Source organism: Sarcophilus harrisii, chromosome 5 (assembly GCF_902635505.1).
Source record: "Sarcophilus harrisii chromosome 5, mSarHar1.11, whole genome shotgun sequence".
Taxonomy (NCBI): domain Eukaryota; kingdom Metazoa; phylum Chordata; class Mammalia; order Dasyuromorphia; family Dasyuridae; genus Sarcophilus; species Sarcophilus harrisii.
In genome coordinates this window covers 15,325,858-15,346,457 of record NC_045430.1, presented here as the reverse complement: position 1 = coordinate 15,346,457, position 20,600 = coordinate 15,325,858, and the positions used below count along the sequence as shown (strand labels likewise).

Sequence of the window (20,600 nt, the reverse complement as noted above, 5' to 3'; positions counted from 1 at the left end):
ACCTAAAATATCTCAAGCAAAAACGGATTATGATAGTTTAGCATGTGTAACCTATATTGGATGGCTTGCCATCTAGGGGAAGGGGGGGGAATGGAAAATCTGAAACACGAGGCTATGCAAGGGTCAAGGCTGAAAAATTATATGTGAACCATGTTTTTAAAATAAAAAGCGAGGGGCAGCTTATGGATAGAGCACCAGCCCTGAAGTCAGGAGTTCCAATTTGATCTCAGACACTTACCACTTCCTGGCTGTGTGACCCTGGGCAAGTCACTTAACCCCAAATGACTCAGGAAAAAAAAAAAACAGAAAAAGCTTTAAAAAGGTGGGGGGAGAGATTGTGAGTGGGAAAATTCACACCCTGGTAAAGGATCATGGACAGGGATTTCCCTCGGTAAGCCATCTCCCCCCACACACCAGGAGTCAAGGGTTTTGGTGAGAATGCTGTTGATCTCCATCTCTTCAGCTCCCTGGCCATCTCTCCTAGTTTGCTCCCCGCTTATTGGCCAAAGCTGTGTCCCAAGGGCTGCCCCTCATCCTCCTCTGTACCATCTCAGCCCCTGGAGGTTTCTAAGTTGAGGGAATACCAATAGGAATCAAAGCCACATCCATGAGATCACAAACCACTGAGAAAGCTGAGATAATGGCAGCCCCTTCTCAAGGATGTTACAAAGCGCTCAGGGACCAGGAACTTCATGAAATCCCCCCACCCTTGCCTTCTTTCTTTCCCTTCCCTTTTTGCTTCCTTCCTTCCCTCCCTCCTTCAATCTCTTTGATCAGGGTGTCCACTCTCCCTGGATTCCATCCCCTTCCCAATTTCATTTGAATTTGTCCTCTAAAGGCAAGGTTGGATCTGCCTTTCTTTGGGCCCGGGGCAGTGTTTAGTACACAGCAGGCACTTAATAGTTGATTGCAGCTGGACTGAGGCTGGAAAGCAGAGTAACAGGAAGTAACGGAGTAACAAGCACTAGGTTCTCCCAGATCCAACGGGTCACCTTGTGTCCCCTTCAGGCAGGAAGAGCAAGACCACCCCCAAATGTGCTTTAAGTACGTGTAATCCCTGTCACCCAGGCCGTGGGTGCTCTGGGACTCTGGGACCTGCACACCCCCGATGATGTCCGGGGACGATCCTTCATGGTGAATGAAGTGAACTGAGAGAGCCGGCCCTCGAGATGGAGACAGGGCTCTAAAAATGGAGTGAAGGTTGGCTGGGCCCCAGGGCCCAGAAATCACCAGGAATGGGGCCTTTTCTTTGTGAGACTAACCACCATCTTTATTTTCTGAGGAAGCCCCAGAAAGCCAAAGATGGGGCGGGAGCTCCAGGTCAGAGTTCACCATTTTCCTCAGCATCCCGTCCACGGGCCCCAGGTTTGCCCCGGGTTTCTCGGCCGCCGTCGGGCTGGAGCGAGGCCCCCGGATGCCCCCCGCGCGCACAGAACACGCACCAGACAGTCTGCAGCGCATGGTGCTTTATTGACAAGCTCGTGGTGGCTGCAATATACACTAAGGCACTTTTCTTATATAAAAAACGGGCGGGGCTTTAATTAATTCCTCCGGGCAGCCCGCGGGGGCCTTCAGAGCTTTAGGCGTAATGTAGCTTTATATATTTCATGGTCGGTGGGACTGAGGATGTTTGGAGTTTTCTCTGCTCATAGGTAGGTAAGTCTGAGTAACGCGACACGCACGGTACGGTTAAGAATACAGCTAAGTCCAGAACCAGTGTACGGTGGAGAAGATGCGGCCGCTGCCCAGACCCGCGGCCCGGGGGAGGCAGTGACAAAGACCTTTCCGTAATTTTGGAGAGAGACGAGAGGCTGTGCAGGCTAAGGGTGTGTTGGGTGCAGATGAGCTGCTCCCTTAGGAAAGGGGGGCGGGGGTCGAGATGGGGTGTGGAAGGGGCAGGGCGGGCCTCTGGCTGCAGCCAGACTGGCGGGAAGAGTCCTTGAACCATTAAAGAGATTTGGTCCCCAAGAGTTACTAGGAAAAGCCCCAGGGAGCTGCGGGCTACCTCGGCCTGCCCCTGGGCCTGTCGGGCACTGCCAGACAGAAGTGGGGTGGGACCCCCCAGGCCGGTGCGTTCCTCAGGAGCATCATCATTGCACTTGAACCAGGAAGGGGGCTGACGACTTTGGCAGCGGCTCCTGGGGGCTTCCCGTCTTGTCCCTTTTCTCCATCCTGACTCCACCCCGAACCCCCTTCTCCTGCTGGGCAGACCCCGGGGTCTGGGGAGGGCTCGTGGGGCCAGGCAGGGCTGTGAGGTGTCCCCATGTGATTGCCAACAGCAAAGGAGGAACAGGGGTGGGGGCAGAAGGCTGGGGGGTGGGGGGCGCCAGGACTTTGAGGGCTCGCCCTACCAAAATTCTAATCTGAAGAAAAATAGATGAATAGAAAACCATGTCCCCTGCCCCCTGCGCCCCAGCAGTGTGGGGGCCCCGTGCTTCGGGGGAGCGGGCCTGGAGCCCTGCTCTGGCCCCAAGCCTGGGCTCTTTGGTATGTGATCGGGGAGAGGAGGGAAGCGGGGGGGGCCTTTAGTAAGGCACCAAAGGGGAGGAACGGGGCAGGGGCACCATCACAGCAGGCCGGAGGGGCAGGGGGCGGGCAGGCTTGGCTCCGGCTCGGGTGGCCCAGGGGCCCGGGACCCGGGGCTCCTACTCGGCAGCTTTGGCGTCCCCGGCGTCAGCCTTGCCGTCCACTTCGTCGTCCGAGCACTCTCCGGGGCCTTTCCGGGCCATGCGGCGGGGCACAACGAAGGGCAGGTCCCCACGCCTAGATGGGGCGAGGTCGCGTCAGCACGGCTCGGGCCTGGGGGCCCCCATCGCCTGCCCCCTCCTGGCCCCGCACCCCTCCCAGGCCCGGACGCGCAGCCTCACCGGAGCTTGTTCTTTAGGGAGCTGACTTCGCGATTCATGGCGTCGGCCGTCTCCGTGGCGTCCTCCAGCTCCCGCTGGAGCTTCCTGCGGGAGGCGTTGGCGCGCTGCGCCTCCTCCTCGGCCTCCTCCAGCTGCCGCTTCAGCTGCTTCAGACGCACAGTCACCTTGTCGGCCTGTAGGGCAGCGAGAGGCGGTCACGGGAGGCCGCAGGTGTGCAGTGGGGAGAAGTGGGGGGAGTGGCGGGGGCCGCACACGCACCTGGTCCTTGTACTGCTCGGCGTTGCGCCGCTCGTCGTCCACCTGCAGGATCACGTCCTTGAGCTTCTTCTCGGCCCGTCGCACCTGCTTGCAGGCCGCCTGGCGCTCCCTGCGTCCCGAGAGAGAGCGGGTCAGTGGGGGGTCAGTGGGGAGTCAGCGGGGCCCCGGGGAAAGCCCCCCCATCAGCCCCGGGGGGGCCCGTACTTGGTCTCGTTGTCCAGCTGCTCCTCGAGCTGGGCGATCTTGGCCTCCAACGCGGTGATGGACGCCTTGTACTTGCTCTTGACCGTGCCCTCCATCTCCTGCAGCTTCACCTTGAGCTCCTTGTTCTGCCGCTCCAGCTGCTGGCGTGCGTTCTCGTTCTTCTGGCTGTGGCTGCGCTCCATGTTCAGGTCGGTGTTGATCTGGTCGATCTGAGGGCGAGAGGGGAGATGCCCGGGGTAGGGGTGATCTGGGGATGAGGGGACTGGACCACCTGGGGTGAGGGTTACCTGGGGATGAGGGGGCTGAGCCTCCCAGGGCGAGGGGCCCCCAGGGGCGAGGGGCCGGAGTCACCGCCGGCACCCACCTGCAGGTTGGCTTTCTTGAGGCGGTCGTTGACCAGCTCGGTGTTGCTCTGCTCCTCCTCCAGCTCCTCCTCCAGCTGGGCAATGCGGGCCTCCAGGCGCCGCTTCTCCTCCAGCGCCAACGCGCCTTTGCCGCTGCTGTTGGCGATCTCGTCCGCCAGCTCGTCCCTCTCCTGCTGGGCCTGGCGCTTGGCGCGCTCGGCAGCCGCCAGCTCCTCCTGCAGCTGGATCATCTCGGCCTCCATCGACTTGAGCTTCTTCTCGTTCTCCTTGGACTGGGCCAGGATCTCCTCTCGGGAAGCCCGGGTGTCGTCCAGCTCCCGCATGTAATCCTTCATCTGGGCCTAGGGGGCCAGAGCGGGAAGGTAGGCTCTGTGGCCGCTGCCGGCCTGGCCCTGCCCCCGGCCCCTGTCCAGCTCCCAGGGCCCCCCATGCCCCACACAGCCTCACCTGCAGTTTGCGCAGCTGCTTGATGGCCTCGTCCCGGCTCTTGTTGGCTGAGTCGATGTGGGCCTCCAAGTCCTTCAGGTCCAGCTCCAGCTTCTTCCTGGCAGCCACGGCCATGGAGCGCTGTTTCCGCTCGTCCTCCAGCTCGGCCTCCATCTCCCGGACCTTGAGGGGCGCACCCAACATTAGCCAAGCTTCCCCCGGCGGACCTGTGGGCGCTACCCGGCCTGGGCCCCAGTCACCCCGGCCCCTGGGGAGGGCCGCCAAGCTGCGGAAGTGGGGAATCACAAGGGAAGGGGGTCCCCCCCAGTAGGATGCGGGGCTAGCTGGCTGTCACAGGCCGGGGCAGGAGGCCTGCAGCTGCAGACACTGACACCCCCCCCCCCCCCCCCCCCCCCCCCCCCCCCCCCCCCCCCCCCCCCCCCATTCTGGCTGGGAGGCCCGGGCCAGGCCTTACCTGTCGGACCAGCTGCTTCTTCTTCTCCTCGCTCTGCTCGTCGCGGCCCTGAAGATCCCGCTCAAACTGGGCCTTGAGTGCCTGCAGGTTTACTTCCAGCCGCAGCTTGGCATCCTCTGTGGCCTGGAGCTCGTCCTCCAGCTCCTCCAGCTGCGTCTTCATCTCCTCCACCTGCTGCTCCAGGGCCCGCTTGGACTTCTCCAGCTCGTGGACCTGCGGGCCGAGGCTGGGGCTCAGGGCGGAGGTCCTCCGACGCATCCAAGCAACCCCCCACCAGGAGCTCGGGGGATCGCAAATCTGGGCAGGGGCAGCTGGGGGCCAGAATCAGGGCCTCAGGGAAGACGGCCAGGCGCTGACACACTGGCACAACTTCTGCCAGGAAGCGCACCTTAACTCTTGGCCAATCAGGGACACGCCCAGGGCTCAGAGCGGGAAGGTCGGCCGCACCTGGCTGGCCCTCGGGGGTCATGGGGGGCACCGGGGAGACCAGAGTATCCCGGGACTCACGCTCTTGCCGACATCGTCCTTGGAGCTCATCAGGTCCTCCATCTCGGCACGGAACTGCTTGTTGAGGCGCTCCAGCTCGGCCTTCTGCTCGATGGCCTCCTCCAGGGCGCGGGCCAGAGACAAGGCCTTGGTCTCCTTCTCCCGCGCCTCGGCCTCGGCGCGGTCGCGCTCCTCCGCGTACTTGGCCGAGATGGTCTTTTCCTCAGCCAGGAGCTGGGAGGGGAAAGGCCGTCAGTGTCTCATGGGCCCCCCCAAGTGCCGCCCCACTCCTCCCCCCACTCCTGCCCCACTCCTCCCCCACAGGAAGTACAGCCTGGCCCACCTGGTCGAACTTCTTCTGCTTCTTCTCCAGGTTGGAGACGATCTGCCGCTGGTGATCTAGGTCCACAAGGAGGTCGTCCAGCTCCTGCTGCAGCCGCGTCTTGGTCTTCTCCAGCTTGTCGTAAGCCGCGGCCTTCTCCTCGTACCGCTGGCTCACCCCCTCCAGGTCCTTCTGCAGCTTTCTCTTGGCTTCCTCCACCGATTCCAGGCAGCCCACGCCATCGTCCATCTTCTTCTTCATGTCGGCCACCTGAGGCAGGCGCACAGGTGTGATGGGCGAGCTCAGTGCTGCTGCCCCACGTGGGCTTGGGGGAGGGGGCAGCCACGTCCCCCAAGAGTGCCCTCCCTCCTGGCCCATGGAGCCAGGCCTGACTTCACACCCAGCACCGTCCTCTGTCTTTGAGAAGTCTGTGGGAGCCCCGGGTGGTCAGGGCCAGAGCCAGAGACCAGGGCAGGCCAAAGGCCAGGGAGACCGAGGCAGCTCCCATCTCCGTACTGGGGGCCATAAATAAAGGAAAGCCAGCCTCTTTTGATGGGCAGGGACTTCAGAAACAAACCAACAAAGCCCCACCCAGACCAAGAAGCTCTCGGGGCCTCCACATTGGGGTACGTCTGTGGGGAGCAGGGGGCTATGGTTCTACAGGCTAAGAGGCCTCCCCTTTGGGGTGGGGGATGAAGAGGCGACTGAGGATCCGTGGCGAACGGAGAGCAACAGCATAGATCGTGGCCACTGACCCCTCCCTCCCCCGATCCGTGCCCCCTACCTGGGCATGGAGGGTGGCGATCTGCTTCTCCAGGTTCCTCTTGGCCTCTTCCTCCTCCTCCAGCTGCTCCCTCAGGGTGCCCTTCTCATCCTCAGTCTGCTTCAGCTTGGTGCTCAGGCTCAGCTTCTGGCGAGTCTCCTCCTGAAGCAGCTCCTGCACACCAGGAGAGACAGGCCATGATGGCCGCCGTGCTGAGGCGAGCCTATGCCCCTCACAAAGCCTGTGGCCAGGGCCTCTCTGTCCCCTGCACCTCAGTGGCTCTCTCTACAAGATCGAGAGCGAGGCAGAGGGGGCTGAGCCCACCCCACCCACTCACCTGAGTGTCTTGAAGCTGAGACTCCAAAGCCGAGAAGTCTTTGGCCAGCTTGCTGGACTTGCTGTCAGACTGATTGAGGAGGCCCGTGATGTTGTCCAGCTCAACCTGCCAGGCAAAAGAAGGGCCCAGAGTGAGTGCCCATCCCCGTTGCCCCATCCAGACACCAGGGGGACATCTCCCCAAGAGCCACAGGTGGGTCACAGACCAATCCAAGCTCCTGCAGCAAACACCCTGTGTGTCTGGATGTGGCCAGTGCAGAAAGCTGCTTTACTGTGTACAATATAAATGGGGACTGAAAAGCAAGGTCCCCGATACAGAAAAAGGGCCCTTTTTACAGTGGTGGGAGGGAGCAAAGAGCCCTGGCCTAGAGCTCTGGCTCCCCTGGGGTACACAGTTCTAGGAGAAGTTCCCTGCCTCAATCCCCACCAGGGAACTTGCTCATGATATGGCACAAGTGGGACTCGAGGCCGGCCTAATGCCATTTCCTGTTCATCTCCCTGACTTCCCAGAGCAAGCATTCCCATAGCGTAAGTTAATGTAGCAGGGACAGAGCAGCTTCGGGAATTAAAGGCAAGGAGAGAGAGCTGGCCCAGCCTGACCCAGCACGCCGGGTCGGTTATCTCCCTGACTTCCCAGAGCAAGCATTCCCATAGCGTAAGTTAATGTAGCAGGCACAGAGCAGCTTCGGGAATTAAAGGCAAGGAGAGAGAGCTGGCCCAGCCTGACCCAGCACGCCAGGTCGGGTAACTGGGAGCAAACAGGAAGGACCCTATAGGAGCTGCAGGAGGGTAGGGAGGCAGTGAGAGGGGGAAGATGTGGCAAGGGCAATCAGTGGATGAGGGTCTGAAACAAGGTGCTGCCCACCGGAGTGAAGAGGACGGGGGATACAGGATGTATTGGGAAGGGACAGCTTAGGGTGAGGGGCGGTGGGGCCAGATGACTGAGACACACCCAGGGAGCTGCAACCTCTAGGCCAGAACCAATTTCAGTTTGGGACGTACGGGGCTGAAGGCGCCAATGGGATCCCAAGGCAGGGGGCTGGCAGCCAGCACTCTGTCACTAGCACAGAGATAATGGTCAAAGCCGTGGGGGCTGCCGAGGTCATGGAGAAAGGCCTGGGGACGCCCATGAGGGAGTGCTGGGCAGGGCGCAGGAGCGGCCTCTGGATTCAGGGGGAAGTGCTAACAAGCCAGACTTGGGGAAGGGGAAGAAGGGCCGGCCGACCCCTGGAGAAAGGACAGAGCCACAGCTTGGGGGCAAAGGGGCCCAAGTGAGAAGGGCGGCCAAGGAGGCCGACAACGGGGCAGTTGGAGGGCAGGGAGCGGCAGCCGGTCGAGGCCCAGCCCGGTGCACTCACCTGCAGCTTGGTGACCTTGTCGGCCAGCTCCGTCCGCACCCGGTCACCCTCGGTGAGCTTCACCTGCAGCTCCTGGAGCTGCGTCTCCACCTTCTTGCGCTTGTGCTCCGAGTCCCCTTTGCCCTGCAGAAGGGCCTTCACCTCGTTGGAGAGCTCCGTGCGCTCGTTCTCCAGCGCCTGCTTGGCTTTCTCCAGGTTGGCTTTCACCTGGGGGAGGCGAGAAATCAGGATGAGGATGGGTCCAAAACCAGGGCCCAACTGGGATCACCAGCAGCCTCACAGAATCCCTCTGGCCAGGGGGAAGGACGCCTCACGGAGAGATTTGGGGGAACCCAAGAGTCAGAAGAGGCCTCCCAAGAGGCTACCTATGGGACAGCCAGGACCTCCCGTCCTCCGCAGGGGCCGAGGCTATCCTGTTAGCTGGGGCAGAGCTCAGGGCCCCCTGGCTTCTTGTACTGGGCGGCCCCTTCAGGAAGGGAACGGGCAGTAGGAGGGAGAGCTGCTCCATCAGGGCCCCGGGGCCTGCGGTAAAGGCCCTGCTCTGATGTGAGGACTCATTCCAGACTCCGGTGTCCCCTGGGCTCTGCATACCCGCCTGGTCTGCTCCAGCTGCTCAGCCAGCTCCTCCACAGCCTGTGAGTGCTTCTGCCTCATCTCCTGGATCTGGGCTTCATGCGTCTTTGCCTCGTCATCAAGAGTCTTCTTCAGAATGTTTACTTCCTGCTCCCGCTTTGACCTGGACAGGGAGAGGTTCATCCCTTACCTGGGGTCCGGGGGCCAAGCTACTGTCCCTGGCCCCTGTGCCCTAGCAGCCATGGGGTCACCTGCGTGTCCCCGGCCCTGTCCCTTGGCCGCCATGGAGCCACCTGCATGTCCCCGGCCCCGTCCCTTGGCAGCCATGGGGCCACCCATTTGTCCCCAGCCCTTCTCCCCCAGTGCGCCCTCTCTGATGAACAGGGAGCAATACCCAGCACATGGCTAGGGGGAGGGCCCAGGGGGCAAGGCCGTACTGCCCACCTCAGCTCCTGCTGGGCGGCGGTGGAATCCAGGGTGTCCTCCAGCTCTGTTTTCAGAGCCTCCAACTCCTCGCCCAGATCCCGCTTCTGTTTCTCAGCCTTATTCCGGGCAGCGCGCTCAGACTCCAGGTCTTCCTGGAGCTCGGAGATCTGGGATTCCAGCTCGCGGATCTTCTTCAGGGCCAGGTTCTTCTGGGCCGCCTCCTCCTCCACTCTGCAGAAGAGACAAGGGCAGCAGCACATCAGGGCACCGCAGGACCCACGGAGCAGAGGGCACAAGCCCCAGACCCCGCTGCGGCACCCCTCCAAGATGTTGCACCAAAAGGGAGGTGGCAAAGATCAGTATTTGCTCCCAATATGGGCTGGGACTTGCCCTTTCCTACATGAAGGTACCCTGGTACCGCTTGCTTTACCCAGCCCAGGTGGTCCAGTCCCCCCAATGCGCTCACTGGCTAGCCAGGCTCCTCATCTGGTCCCTGTCTCCACGTCTAGAAGGAACCTCCCCTCTGCTCCCAGTCCCTAACACCCCCCCACCCATTTGTCTGCTCAATTCCCAGCTCAGGGAGACTTCCTCCTCCTCCAAGGCCCTCCCTCAGGCCATTCTCCTCTCCCTTGTAGTCTTTCTTTGGGGCCGTGGTTTATTCCATTCAATTCAAAGTGCCTGGAAAGGAGCTGGGTGGTTCCAAGGCCCCTGGGCTGGCTCCAAGGGCTCAGGGCACTGTGCGAGTGTGTAAGTCCTCACTGAATGTACACAGGTTCTGGGGTGGGCTCAGGGACCCGCACTCACCTGGCCAGGGCCGCCTGCAGTTCTTCTTCCTTCTTGGCAAGCTGCATCTTCAGCTCCGCGATCTGCGCCTGCAGCTCCGCAATCTGGTCGTTCAAGTCCGTGGAATCTCCTTCCAGCTTGCGCCGGGTCTTCTCCAGCTCCTGTCGCTGCTTCTCCTCTCTGCGCAGGCGTTCTGAGGATCAAGGAGAGGCACGATGGGATCCTTCTAGCCATGAGACTCACGGCCAATGGCGAGCGCTATGTGGGCTCAGGGCCTGTCTGGGATTCTGGGAGCGCCTTGCCCCGCTCCTCCTGGACACATGATCCCCTTGGACATGGTTCTCAGGCAAATAGGAGGCCAGAGTCCTCCTCTAGACCCTCATGAGAACCACAGAGCAGCTTTGCATGTTGGACAGGACAGCATGCAAGGGAGCGCTTTAACACACAGAAGCCCAGGAGGGAGAACGCTGCCGTTTCTATTTCACAAATGAGGGGAGAGACCCCTGTAGGTTAAGGCAGCGGCCCACCTGTGCAGGAGAGAAGTGAAGGGACATCTGCTGCTCTCCGATCTGATCCCAGATCATGCACAGCTCTGGGGCCGAGTGCGGCAGGGAGGGCGGTCCATGGGGCCTCCTAGTGCCCTCCCCAGCTCACCTTCCAGGTCCGTGATCATGGCCTCGTGCTTGTTCTTCAGCTTGGCCAGGCTCTTGGACTTCTCCTCCTCCTCCGTGAGGTTAGTGGTGAACTCCGAGATTCTGTCCTCCAACAGCTTCTTCTCCTGCAGAGACAAAGGGTTGCGTGAGCTCCGTGTCCTTGGCCAAGCCCCAGAGACACCATATTCTAGACCTTAGAGAAGTCCTCGAGAAAGTCTGCCCAGGGAGGCCCAAGGCCTAGCAAGGCCCAAGGAGGCCTAAAGGAGCCCAAGGAGGCCCGAGGTCCAAGGCCCAAGGAGGCCCAGGCCCAGAGAAGCTAAAGGAGGCCTGAGGTCCAAGGCCCAGAAAGTCCCCAAAAGGCCAAATAAGACCAAATGAGGCCCAAGGTGACCTTAGGAGGCCCAAGAGCTAGCAAGGCTGCCTTCCCAGGATGGGATGAGATTCTTTTCTGCAGGAAAACCTTTCATGTGACTAAAGATGGCTGTCCTGTGCAGCCCAGGCCCCCTTAGCCAGTCTGGTGGCAACGGACGTGGCTCTCGCTGGTCTCTCGTGTCCTGGACGCGGCTGTTCCCAGAGACCACCTCTGGATGAGCCGCCTGTCTTGCAGGGAAGGCCCCGTTCCCCCCAGCCTGGGCCAGGCCTCCTGCAGGGGCCTCCCCGTGCCCACCTGAGCTAGGGGCCGGTGCAGTGCCCCGCATCTGCTCACCTTGGCAAGTTTACAGTTCTGGTCTTCCAGGATGATCTGATCTTCTTCGAGCTTCTTCAGCTTGGCTTCTGTGGTCACCTTCTCCAGCTGCAGCTTCTGCCGTGCGCTTTCCTCCTCCTCCAGCTGCTCCTCCAGTTCCTGAAAGGGGCCCAAGACAAAGTGAAGGGAGGGCCGGCCTCATCCCCAGGACTTACCCTGTCAGCACACAATCAAATTTTCTAAAGCTCCTGTCCCAGCTTTGGAACGGGAAGCCCAGCACAAGTTGCAGAGTCTTCTAAAGCTGTTTTTTTGTTTGTTTTTTTGGGGGGTGGGAGCCCCAAGCAGGGTAGGCCGGGTCATGTTCTGCTGAGTTGAGCTGCCAGGCTGCAGGAAGTGCTCCTTACAAAGCAGGCCAGACCCTGACCCACATTCCTCTATAGACGGCAGTCCACAGGTACCTCAGACCTTTGGGTATTCACGGCTTTTAATGATCTCTTTTCTCTTTCTCTTTTTAAAAATTCTTATCACGAATGACAATGATTTTTCTTTTGGGACTTGCTGGGTGTGAGTCCCAGCCTTGCTACCATCTGACTCCCTGGGCCAATACCTTTTCTACTCAGAACCTCAGTTTCCCTCTCTGTAAAACATCGGGGAGGGCCTCTGATGACCCTCTCAGCTCAGATACAATCCTGAATATCACCAGCTCCTTCTCATTCATTTCTCCATGCCCATGGAAACTCCTTGGGGGCAGGGGTTGGATCCCCCCAGCACACGGTAGGGGTTAAACTTCAGTCAAAAAGCCCTCCCCGGGCTCTAACCCTACTTCCCACCCCGTAGAGGCAGCAGCTGACCCAGAGCTCCCCACCTGAATGTTTTGCTGCATCTTCTTCTTCTCGGTCTGCAAGTGCTGGCAGCGCTCCTCCTCCTCCTCCACCCGGGCCTCCAAGTCATGGCAGATCTCCTCCAGCTCCTGCTTCTTGGCAGTGAGGCGGGCCCGCAGCTCCTCGGCTTCGGCACACAGTTCCGTCTCGGCCTGGAGCTGCTCCTGGAGCTGCAGCTTCTCGGCCATCAACTATCAAAGACATACGGCCAGAGTCAGTTCCAGGAAATCGGTTCTGGTCATCCTACAATGTCCGTCCTTGGAAGGGAGTTCTCTAACATCGGCCTGAACTCCCAGCTGCGAGGGAAGCCAGCACCTCCATCTGCTCAACAGTCTCTCTAATGGAGGCCCCCAAACCCTGAATCAACACCGAGATGGTGAAGGGGGGCATCAACAAGGGGAAGCTGCCCAAGGATGGGCTGTGAGTGAGATCCACTGAGTCAGGAAGAGTTCCCCATTAGAATGTGAAAACCTGAAGTTAAAAACTAGAAAACTTCGAGAGAAAAATATTACTTACATAAATAAGACCAATCTAATTAAGATGAGAAAGGAAACAGTTTTGGGGAAGGAGGGGGTAATCTTTACAAAAGTTTCTCTCAAAGATCTCACATGTGAGACCTAGAAGGAACTGATATGAATTTAAAAGCTTAGGGTCATTCCCTAGCTGGTAAAAGGTCAAAGATATGAATGGGAAATTCTCCAGAAAGAATCCCAAGTTAACAAAAACTACACGAATAAACACTCCAAATCACTAATGATCAGAGATTCCCAGGAGACATATGATCAATGTAGGAAGGATGGGGAGGACCATCAGGGACCGACTGATGCAGTTGGGAGAGTCATTCTCAAAAGCAGTGCAGAGCTAAGCTCCCAAAGTCACAAATTGTGAACAATTTTTAACCCTGAGATACTAATGGAAAAGGATCCACATGTACAAAAATATAGAAAACTGTAGTTATAGTGGAAAAGAACTGGACATTAAGGGGATACCCATCAAATGGGAAATAGCTGAAAACATGTGACAGAACAGCAATATATAAAGCTGTTGTGATAGTAAAAACAAACTGGAAAATAAGGGGGTAACCATCAAAAGGGAAGTGCTGCAGGTACTCAGCAAGCCTTGGCTGAAGTGCCTTGGGCCACAGGCCTGCCGAGGAGGGAAGCCACAGGTGCTGCCAGAGGCCCATGGGCCCTCTCCCGGAGGCTCCGCGGGCACCCACCTGAGACTGCAGGGTCTCCATCTCCACAAGACGGTTCTCAGCAGCCAACTGCTTCTCTTTCACTTTCACCAGCTCCTCCTCTTTGGCCATCATCTCTTCTTCCTGCCTGCTGACCTGCAGCAGGGGCTTGACCTAATAGACATAAATGGGAGGGGATGGTGAGAATCGCTGACTGGGGACTCCCTTAGTAACTGCCCTCCTCTGCTAGAGGCTAGGAGCCTGAGGGCTTTCTGCTCCCCATACACCCGGAGACATTTAATTCTCTGGCGTTGAAGAGCTGCCTTTCATTACTGCGGACACATCTGCCACCCAGGGCAGCAGCACGGCCTCTGCGTCACCTTGCAGCCAGATGGGGACGAGCCCTCAGCAAGCAGGGTGACAAGGCCTGATCCTGGACCCATTTAAACACCAGAGGAACAAGGAAGGGGCACGTGCTGACCGTCTCCCTCATCCCAGAGGAGGACTAGGGACAAGCAGGGTCCGGCCCCACGGGCATCTCACGTGGGGTGCCAGGCTGAGCCAGTTTCCACACCCGCACGTGCCCCAAGCCCACCTTGGTGAAGAGGCGCCACCACTGCCAGTTCCGCAGCTTCAGGTAGGCTGCACAGTTGCGCTGAAGGACCTTCATGGCCGTGAGCTGCTGCTGCCTCTTGGCAAAGGCCCTACATGGAGAGCACAGATTAAGACCGTGGCCCCGGAGGCAGACCCCCACAGGACACATCCAGCCCCCAGCTTCCTTCTTCAATGATGAAAGGGCTCCGCACAGAGTCAGCCAGGGGGGGCCGGCCCCAGACTCCTCCTCCCTGTGATGAGGGGCTGGACAGGGCCCTCGGCCTGATTCTATGGTATGGGGTCACTGCCACGGGGCCTAAGACTAGTGAACGTCTCACCACACCAGTGTCATGATGCTGCCCGTGTGGCAGTGACCTCCACGAGAGGTCTCCTGGGCCTTTGGGACTATTTCCCCACATGCTCTTAGGAGGGAGGACTCTGCACAGAGGGAGGGCTCACAGAGCAGGGGCTGGGAGATGGAGAGGGAGGGCTCGCACAGAGGCCACTTACTTTCTGGCCAGGTAGCCCCTGCAACACGCCTGGAAGCCAATGATGACATCTGTGATCTTCAGGTCTCTCTCCTCCTCCAGGTGGGCGAGCACCCCGGCCCGGAAGAAGACTTTGCTCTGCCCAATGCGGTACAGATTGCTGTCTAGCTCCAGGGCTTTGATCTAAAGGAGAGAAGAATGTGCTTTATTTACTCCCTCCATGGCCAGGCTTCCAAGGCCCGTCTCTGGACGCCCAGCTCAGCAGATGCCCTTTGCCCTTCTCTGCTCTCCTAGGCTCAGGGAGCAGGACAAGGGGTAGAGAATGTAGGGAAATACACAGCCAGCATGGGGGGAGAGGAGAGGACAAAGGGCTCCTCTGAGGTCTGTGATGGCAGAGACCCCCTAAACTCCTTCCCTAATGTTCCAGGATACCTCTGCCCAATTAAAAGGCCCACAGTTAAATACTGGAGGTCCTGCTAAAGGGACCAGAGGGTCAGGCCGGGGGCAGCTAAAGCTACGGGCCACCTCCTTTCCCGTCTCCAGGACACTTTGCTGGCATCCACCAGATCCAAGCTCTGCAGGGGGAACTCCCCCTCCTCCCCTCTATCCTGTAGCCATGGCACACCCCTCACTGCTACCATTTAACTCTCAAGTAAGTTGTCTGACAGGAATGGGAAAGAAGGAAGAAAGGAGAAGAATAAGGGAAAGAGAGAGAGGAAGAGAGAGAGGGAGGGAGGGAGGGATGGCATGTTTCAGTGCCTACCCTGCTGCTTATGCCCAAAGTGGGCATTAATGGGGATAAGCAGCTGCCGAGCCCACCCTGCAGATGCAGTCTATGTCCAATGAGCCCTTGGGCCTGTCTGTCCCACAGGCAGGATCAGGGCAGGACTACTTCTTCCCCTCTGAGAACATCCAAACGTATGAAACCACTTAAGTAACCCCGGTAGCCAGCAGCAGACAGTAATGCTCAGAGAGATGGCGTGGATTCAGAGCCCAGCCGCTACCCTTGGATGCCCTTGGACTCCCTCCCTCCCCCTCAGTCTGCTCAGACCAGAGAGCTCCAAGGCTCCGGCCCAGCTTGCCACCTTGTGAGCAATGCCATCTACTGGACCGTCACCACTGACGCTCTGCCCGGCTCCCAGGAGGGGAGAGCAGGGGAAATGGGCACGGTCTGACCGGCATCCTGAGCATAGCAACCCGCAGAGAGGATGGAGGAGGTGGAATTAGCAGCCTGGCTTACCATCAACACACACGCCTGTTTTCCATCCATGAAGCCCTTGGGGATTGAATTTGGAGTCAGGATCTCATATCTGAAGAAGACAGACACATTAGTCCTAATGACCGAGAAATTTTACTCATTTCTGATGCACTCCATGAAAACAGCAGGAAATGGAAATCACTTTCCAAACTGTGGCAAAGGAATATTAAAAAAAAAAAAAATCTCCCAATGCAAAAAGATCAGAAGATCTCAGATAACACGCTCTATGGCAGATGCTTCACATGGGATTCAAAAGCTCAGCACAGGAATGGCGAGTGACCTTCCCTTTCACAGGTCAGTGACAGTATCCATTCTCTAAGTCGTCAAAGGATATGAGCAAACAGTTCTCAAAAGAACTGTCAAGTTTTCACAATCACATGAAAAAAAGTGTGACAAATGCAGATCAAAACAACCTGCAAACTGATAAAAACTGACCCTCCTGCCCCCAATGGCAACAGTCAATGTTGGAGGGATCATGGGAAGGTGAGCACACTGTTGGCAGAGCTGTGGAATGGCAAAAACTATTTTGGAAAGTGACTATGTCCATACTCTGAAATAGAGAATCCCATATGCTTCCAAAGTATTCATGGAAGAATTTGGGGGGACAGCTAAGACCCAGAAACAAAACTTATTTCTATCAATTGGGGAATAGTTAAGCAAACTGTGAAATCTAATGATGATGTGTGTGGTGAATACGGAGAAATCTGGGAAGAGCTACATGAACACATGCAGAAGGAAGTCAATAGAACCAAGGAAACAAATTATACAATAACCACAACAATGCAAATGGAAATAAGGAGGGACCGAAAAAATAAAGAGACAATGAAGACCAGGCAGGACCTGAAGAGTGGATATTTCCAGTGTCTACCCCTTTGTGGAGGGGAAGGTCCACATCTTGTCCATATCTTATTGCACATTATGGACTTTTTCATGTTTTAATCAATTGAATCAATCATTTTGCTGACTTTTCTCCCTCTTTAAATATTATTAAGTGCTACATACAAGGAAGATAATCATGAAACTATTAGAAAAAGAGAATCATCAAGAAAACTTCTTTTTAAGTAGTGCTAGAGAAAAGTCAGTATTTTCACTGCTCCCACAGATGCCAGAGAGCAGGGCTAATTAGGGATCAGAGTCTCAGGAAGAATTGCCATGTCTGGGCCCTCCTTTATGGATATTTTCTAGGTTCCAAAACTTTAATTCAGAGTTACTGGGAGAGGAGACCAAATACAGGTACCTTAACTTTTTCAATAAAATAGTAAAATGACCATATAAACTGTATGGCAAAGAATGGATGTGCAGAGTACATCAGCAAGCCATTTCTAACCCATATGTTGATGTAAACTCACCTCTGCCGGAACTCCTGGAAGACAACCCTATTGGGGAAGCCCTGCCGACAGATCCGGATTCCCTCCAATACACCATTACAGCGCAATTGGTCCAATACAAGGTGAGGGTCGAGTTTGCCAGCCTGGAAAAGAAAAAGATGCTACTTGAGAAGGAGGAACAAAAAGGGGGCCTTCACAGGTCGAAAGGCTGGTGACGGTATGCAAGGCTCAGAAGTTGAATCCCACTTGGTTAAAGTTAGTTACAATAGGTTATAAGAACCAGGGAGAGGCTCCTCAAAGAGTCTGCAAAGCCAGTCAGGAAGAGTAATGGCAGAAAGAGTCTGTCTCCTAACTAAGGCCCCATTGCCTTCTTTCTCCCCAAGAGAAGTGCTTTACCTTCTTCTCGTGGTTGGGGATGATGCAGCGGACAAAGTTGGGGTTGGTGTTCCTCAGGGTGGCCATGAGCTTGGAGAGCTGCTCCTTATAGAGCTGTCCAACCGTTCGGAACATGCCCTTCCTGGTCTTGAAAGCACCTGGCAGAGCCGTTTCAGACATGCCGGCCACTTGATCAAGTCCAATGATGCGATCGACTGCAGGGAGCATGCAAAAGAGATTAATAATAGCAGGAGCAGAAGCAGACACAGCATTTCAGGCCTGAAAAATGATCGACAGCAGGAAGCAGCAAGACCCTTTTTGCTTTGTCTTTACGCAGATCTCCCAGATCAGAATTCATGCAAATCTGATCTTTGGGGCAGTAGAGCAATCACCAGTCTTCATCTCTGCCAGATTAATCATCCCAAATGGCTTAAGAGACACTGAAAATTCTCTTCTAATCACTTTAGAAGTTCCTATTCCTAACAGGGATCTAGAATCAAGGAAAACCACTAATGCAGGTCCAAGTTTTTGAGAAGTCTGACTACAATAATTTAGCTTTGTGCTCGATAATGGCTAATGGCACGTAAATGAAATCCTTCAAAGATGTATTATTTATTTGACCTACACAGAAAACCATCATCCCTTCTTCAACTTGCCGTTTTAGGAAGTTAGATTAAACTAGGAGCTGAAATGGGACTGGACTGAAGGACACTGGGCTGGGAGGCTGGCCCCATGTGCCAATGGCTATGACCCCCAGGGGTGCCCTGTCTACTCTGTGCTTTTTGGGCACGGCCTCCTCACCTGAATTTGTTGAACTTAAAATCAGAAAACAGATGAAGTTCTGGGGAAGTAGGATATGGGAGAAACCCACATGGCGTAGGATGACTAGTAATAAATGGTGAAAAGCTCTGGGGATTCTCCAGCTTCTCCACAGACTTCAGAACCAAGCACAGGCTCCACAGACTGTGCCTCTGGGCTGCGAACCACTTCCTCTCCAGAGGAAGAAGTGACTCTGCACTACAAAGCAGCAGCCACAACTTGTTTTGGGCGCCCAAGCGAACAGTCGGAAAGGGACACCCCACCAAGTTTCCTGGTGACAACATGGGTCCCTCCAGTCTCTGTGTAGATGGCTGAGGCTGGTAGCTCCGGACCAGCTACCTAAAACAGTGGGAATTTTGACTTTATGGACCTAAGGAAGCCCATTCTACATAACTCACCAAGGCTTCTTAGGACTGAGCTGTTTCCCTTTGGGCCCAGACTGCCCATGGGAGCTAAGGAAGGGCTCAGAGCCACAGGTACTTCCCCACACACCCCTCACCGCCCAGCTCAGGGTGCTGCAAGTCTGCTGACATCCAAGCAGTGCAACAGCTATGCTCCTTGCTAAAGGCACTATGGGAACAGTTTCATTGCATGGACTCCACAAGCATCTAGACTCAGCATCTATTTGACTGAGGAAGGTAGCAGGGAAGGAATTAGCTTTTCTCCAGTCTGGGGGTTGGGGCCAGGAGGTTACTAAGGGCAAAGGTAAGTTGCGAAGGGCTCCAATGGAATGGAGCCCTCCTCTCATTCCATTTTTTGCATGGCTCTAGAATCTATCACATACACACATACACACAGCGCAACACTGGGTGGCCCAGTCACCTGGTTCTAGATGAAGAATAGGAAAATGTTGATAGAAATAAGCTCTCTGAGTGTTCTGCATCTCTGGAACAGAGACATTAAAGCAAAACCCAAGACAAAGAAAAGGAAAAACCAACAACAAAATTAAGAGGCACTTTAAAAATCCCCACGTTTGAAGAGAATGTGTACAGCCAAATACAGAGAAGGATGGGGGGGGGGGGAGAGGAGGAGGAGGATACTGGCCTGCTGGCAGTCTGTGGCTGCTGGGAGACACAACCTCAATCTAAGGAACCCTCTCTCCCTTGCCCAGAAGCAACTACAAAACTACTTAGAAAGGTGGGTAAGGGCTGGAGATACTGAGCAGCAAATCTTGTCCGGAGACTCTGCCCTCAGACAGAGAGTAACCAGATCTCATAGAGTGAACAAGTCCAGAGGGTTAAGGGCGTACCATCTTTCCACAGTTCGGAGACAAATTTATCTGAGGACTGATGGAGCAGGGTGGCAATGTTATCATTCAGAGGGTCCATGTTCTTCATCAGCCATTCATCAGCTTTATAGTCAACCTGAAAGAAGGATTCAATTATCATAAGAAACGGGGAGCCTGGGAATAGATGCGACTGGAGAGAGAGCCATTACCCAGACCAGAAGGATCATGTGTGTGCTCATGGCAAGGCTGGTCTGCAGAAACTGGGAATGATCACATGCTTGAGAATTTAACCATTAGGAACTTCAAGTCACATGGAGGAAATGTATTCCATAGAGATGGCCTTAGCCAAATGTCTCGGAAAATATTCCCTATGGGGGCAAAACTGAAGTTTCTTGGGACATATAAATGGTAAGATTTAGTCCTGATGGATGGAATGTCTCAAATAAAGTGTGATTAAGCAGGAGAACACACATGGCCTTGACAGCAGTATCATATACCAGTCAGGTGAGCTTGGGCCCAAATACAGGGCCTCTTCCTGAACCTCGCAGGGCCTCCTTGGGCCTAGGATGCCTGGTCTTGTGCTATACCCTCTCAACAGCCCCTCAAAGAGAGAGACACAGTGCTACTTACTTTGCCAGCATAGTGAATGATGCAGAAATCAGCTTTGTCCTTCAGCTGTTTGGGCTTCTGGAATTTAGGGTGCGTGCCCTGTTCCTGTACCACTTTCTCTACAAAACTTTTGTCCGTGGCTTTGGGGAACCAACACTCCTCATCCAAGAGCGCCAAAATGCCAGGGGGGCCCGCCTGGAGGAAGCAGAGAACAGGGCAAAAGAGTCAGACTTTGAAGTGGGAGAAACCAGTTGTCCATCACACACTGAGAACTTGGTCTGACATCATAAATTTTCAGATAACTGAAACCTTGAAAACAAGGGAATCTGGATTTTAATGAGAATCAGGAGGGTCTATTAATCGAAAAATAAATTTCCTAAATGATTCGAGTTAGTTCAAGCTTTACTGGAGGACAAAAAAATAAGGGCACGTTTTCGAGACCAACAACAACCCTGCTCAATACTCCAGAAGAGGATAAAAAACTGGTCTGTATAAATGGATAGTAGAGGTAACCAGAAATTTAAGTTTCATTCAGCCTCACATGTAGGGGTGCAATGGACGGCCTAGTCGAGAGTCATGGGGCCTGACCTCAAATACTTACTCATCTAGAGGGAAGTGACTCAATTTCTAAGAGTGCAAGAAAAGCCTGCTTTGCACACAAATAGGAACAGGAAGCATTGGAAACCTAAGGGCTCACAATTGGGACCAGGTCATCTAGACTCTTTACTACAAAGATCTTTGGTAGAGAGATGTCTTGTTACAAAAGGGTTACAGAGAGAACATGACCATGGCCGGGGCCAAGTGACTAAAGACCCAAGACCAGCCAGTTTATTGGTCTCCACTGGGACCTAAAACTTTGGACT

General features: G+C 55.7%; 1 protein-coding gene across 2 annotated transcripts in view; it reads right to left on the bottom strand.

The window, feature by feature from the left end:
* Positions 1–1,451: 1,451 nt before the first annotated feature.
* The window catches only part of MYH9 (myosin heavy chain 9), a 77,123-nt gene continuing 57,974 nt past the window's right edge, over positions 1,452–20,600 (bottom strand). The window contains exons 13-38 of one of the 2 annotated variants that reach the window (XM_031938144.1): positions 19,759–19,932; positions 19,150–19,264; positions 17,103–17,296; positions 16,728–16,849; positions 15,361–15,430; positions 14,143–14,303; positions 13,634–13,742; positions 13,081–13,212; positions 11,846–12,052; positions 11,002–11,139; positions 10,297–10,420; positions 9,664–9,835; positions 8,878–9,090; positions 8,452–8,596; positions 7,861–8,067; positions 6,504–6,608; positions 6,188–6,340; positions 5,425–5,673; positions 5,103–5,315; positions 4,596–4,808; positions 4,142–4,303; positions 3,694–4,035; positions 3,330–3,538; positions 3,126–3,234; positions 2,868–3,040; positions 1,452–2,763 (exon numbers count right to left, since the gene is read on the bottom strand). In XM_031938144.1, the coding sequence (XP_031794004.1) occupies positions 2,646–2,763; positions 2,868–3,040; positions 3,126–3,234; positions 3,330–3,538; positions 3,694–4,035; positions 4,142–4,303; positions 4,596–4,808; positions 5,103–5,315; positions 5,425–5,673; positions 6,188–6,340; positions 6,504–6,608; positions 7,861–8,067; positions 8,452–8,596; positions 8,878–9,090; positions 9,664–9,835; positions 10,297–10,420; positions 11,002–11,139; positions 11,846–12,052; positions 13,081–13,212; positions 13,634–13,742; positions 14,143–14,303; positions 15,361–15,430; positions 16,728–16,849; positions 17,103–17,296; positions 19,150–19,264; positions 19,759–19,932 (4,329 nt within the window). In that variant the 3' untranslated portion in view covers positions 1,452–2,645. The remainder of the gene's footprint in view (positions 2,764–2,867; positions 3,041–3,125; positions 3,235–3,329; positions 3,539–3,693; positions 4,036–4,141; positions 4,304–4,595; positions 4,809–5,102; positions 5,316–5,424; positions 5,674–6,187; positions 6,341–6,503; positions 6,609–7,860; positions 8,068–8,451; positions 8,597–8,877; positions 9,091–9,663; positions 9,836–10,296; positions 10,421–11,001; positions 11,140–11,845; positions 12,053–13,080; positions 13,213–13,633; positions 13,743–14,142; positions 14,304–15,360; positions 15,431–16,727; positions 16,850–17,102; positions 17,297–19,149; positions 19,265–19,758; positions 19,933–20,600) is intronic. The other variant, XM_031938143.1, reaches the window with a different exon arrangement.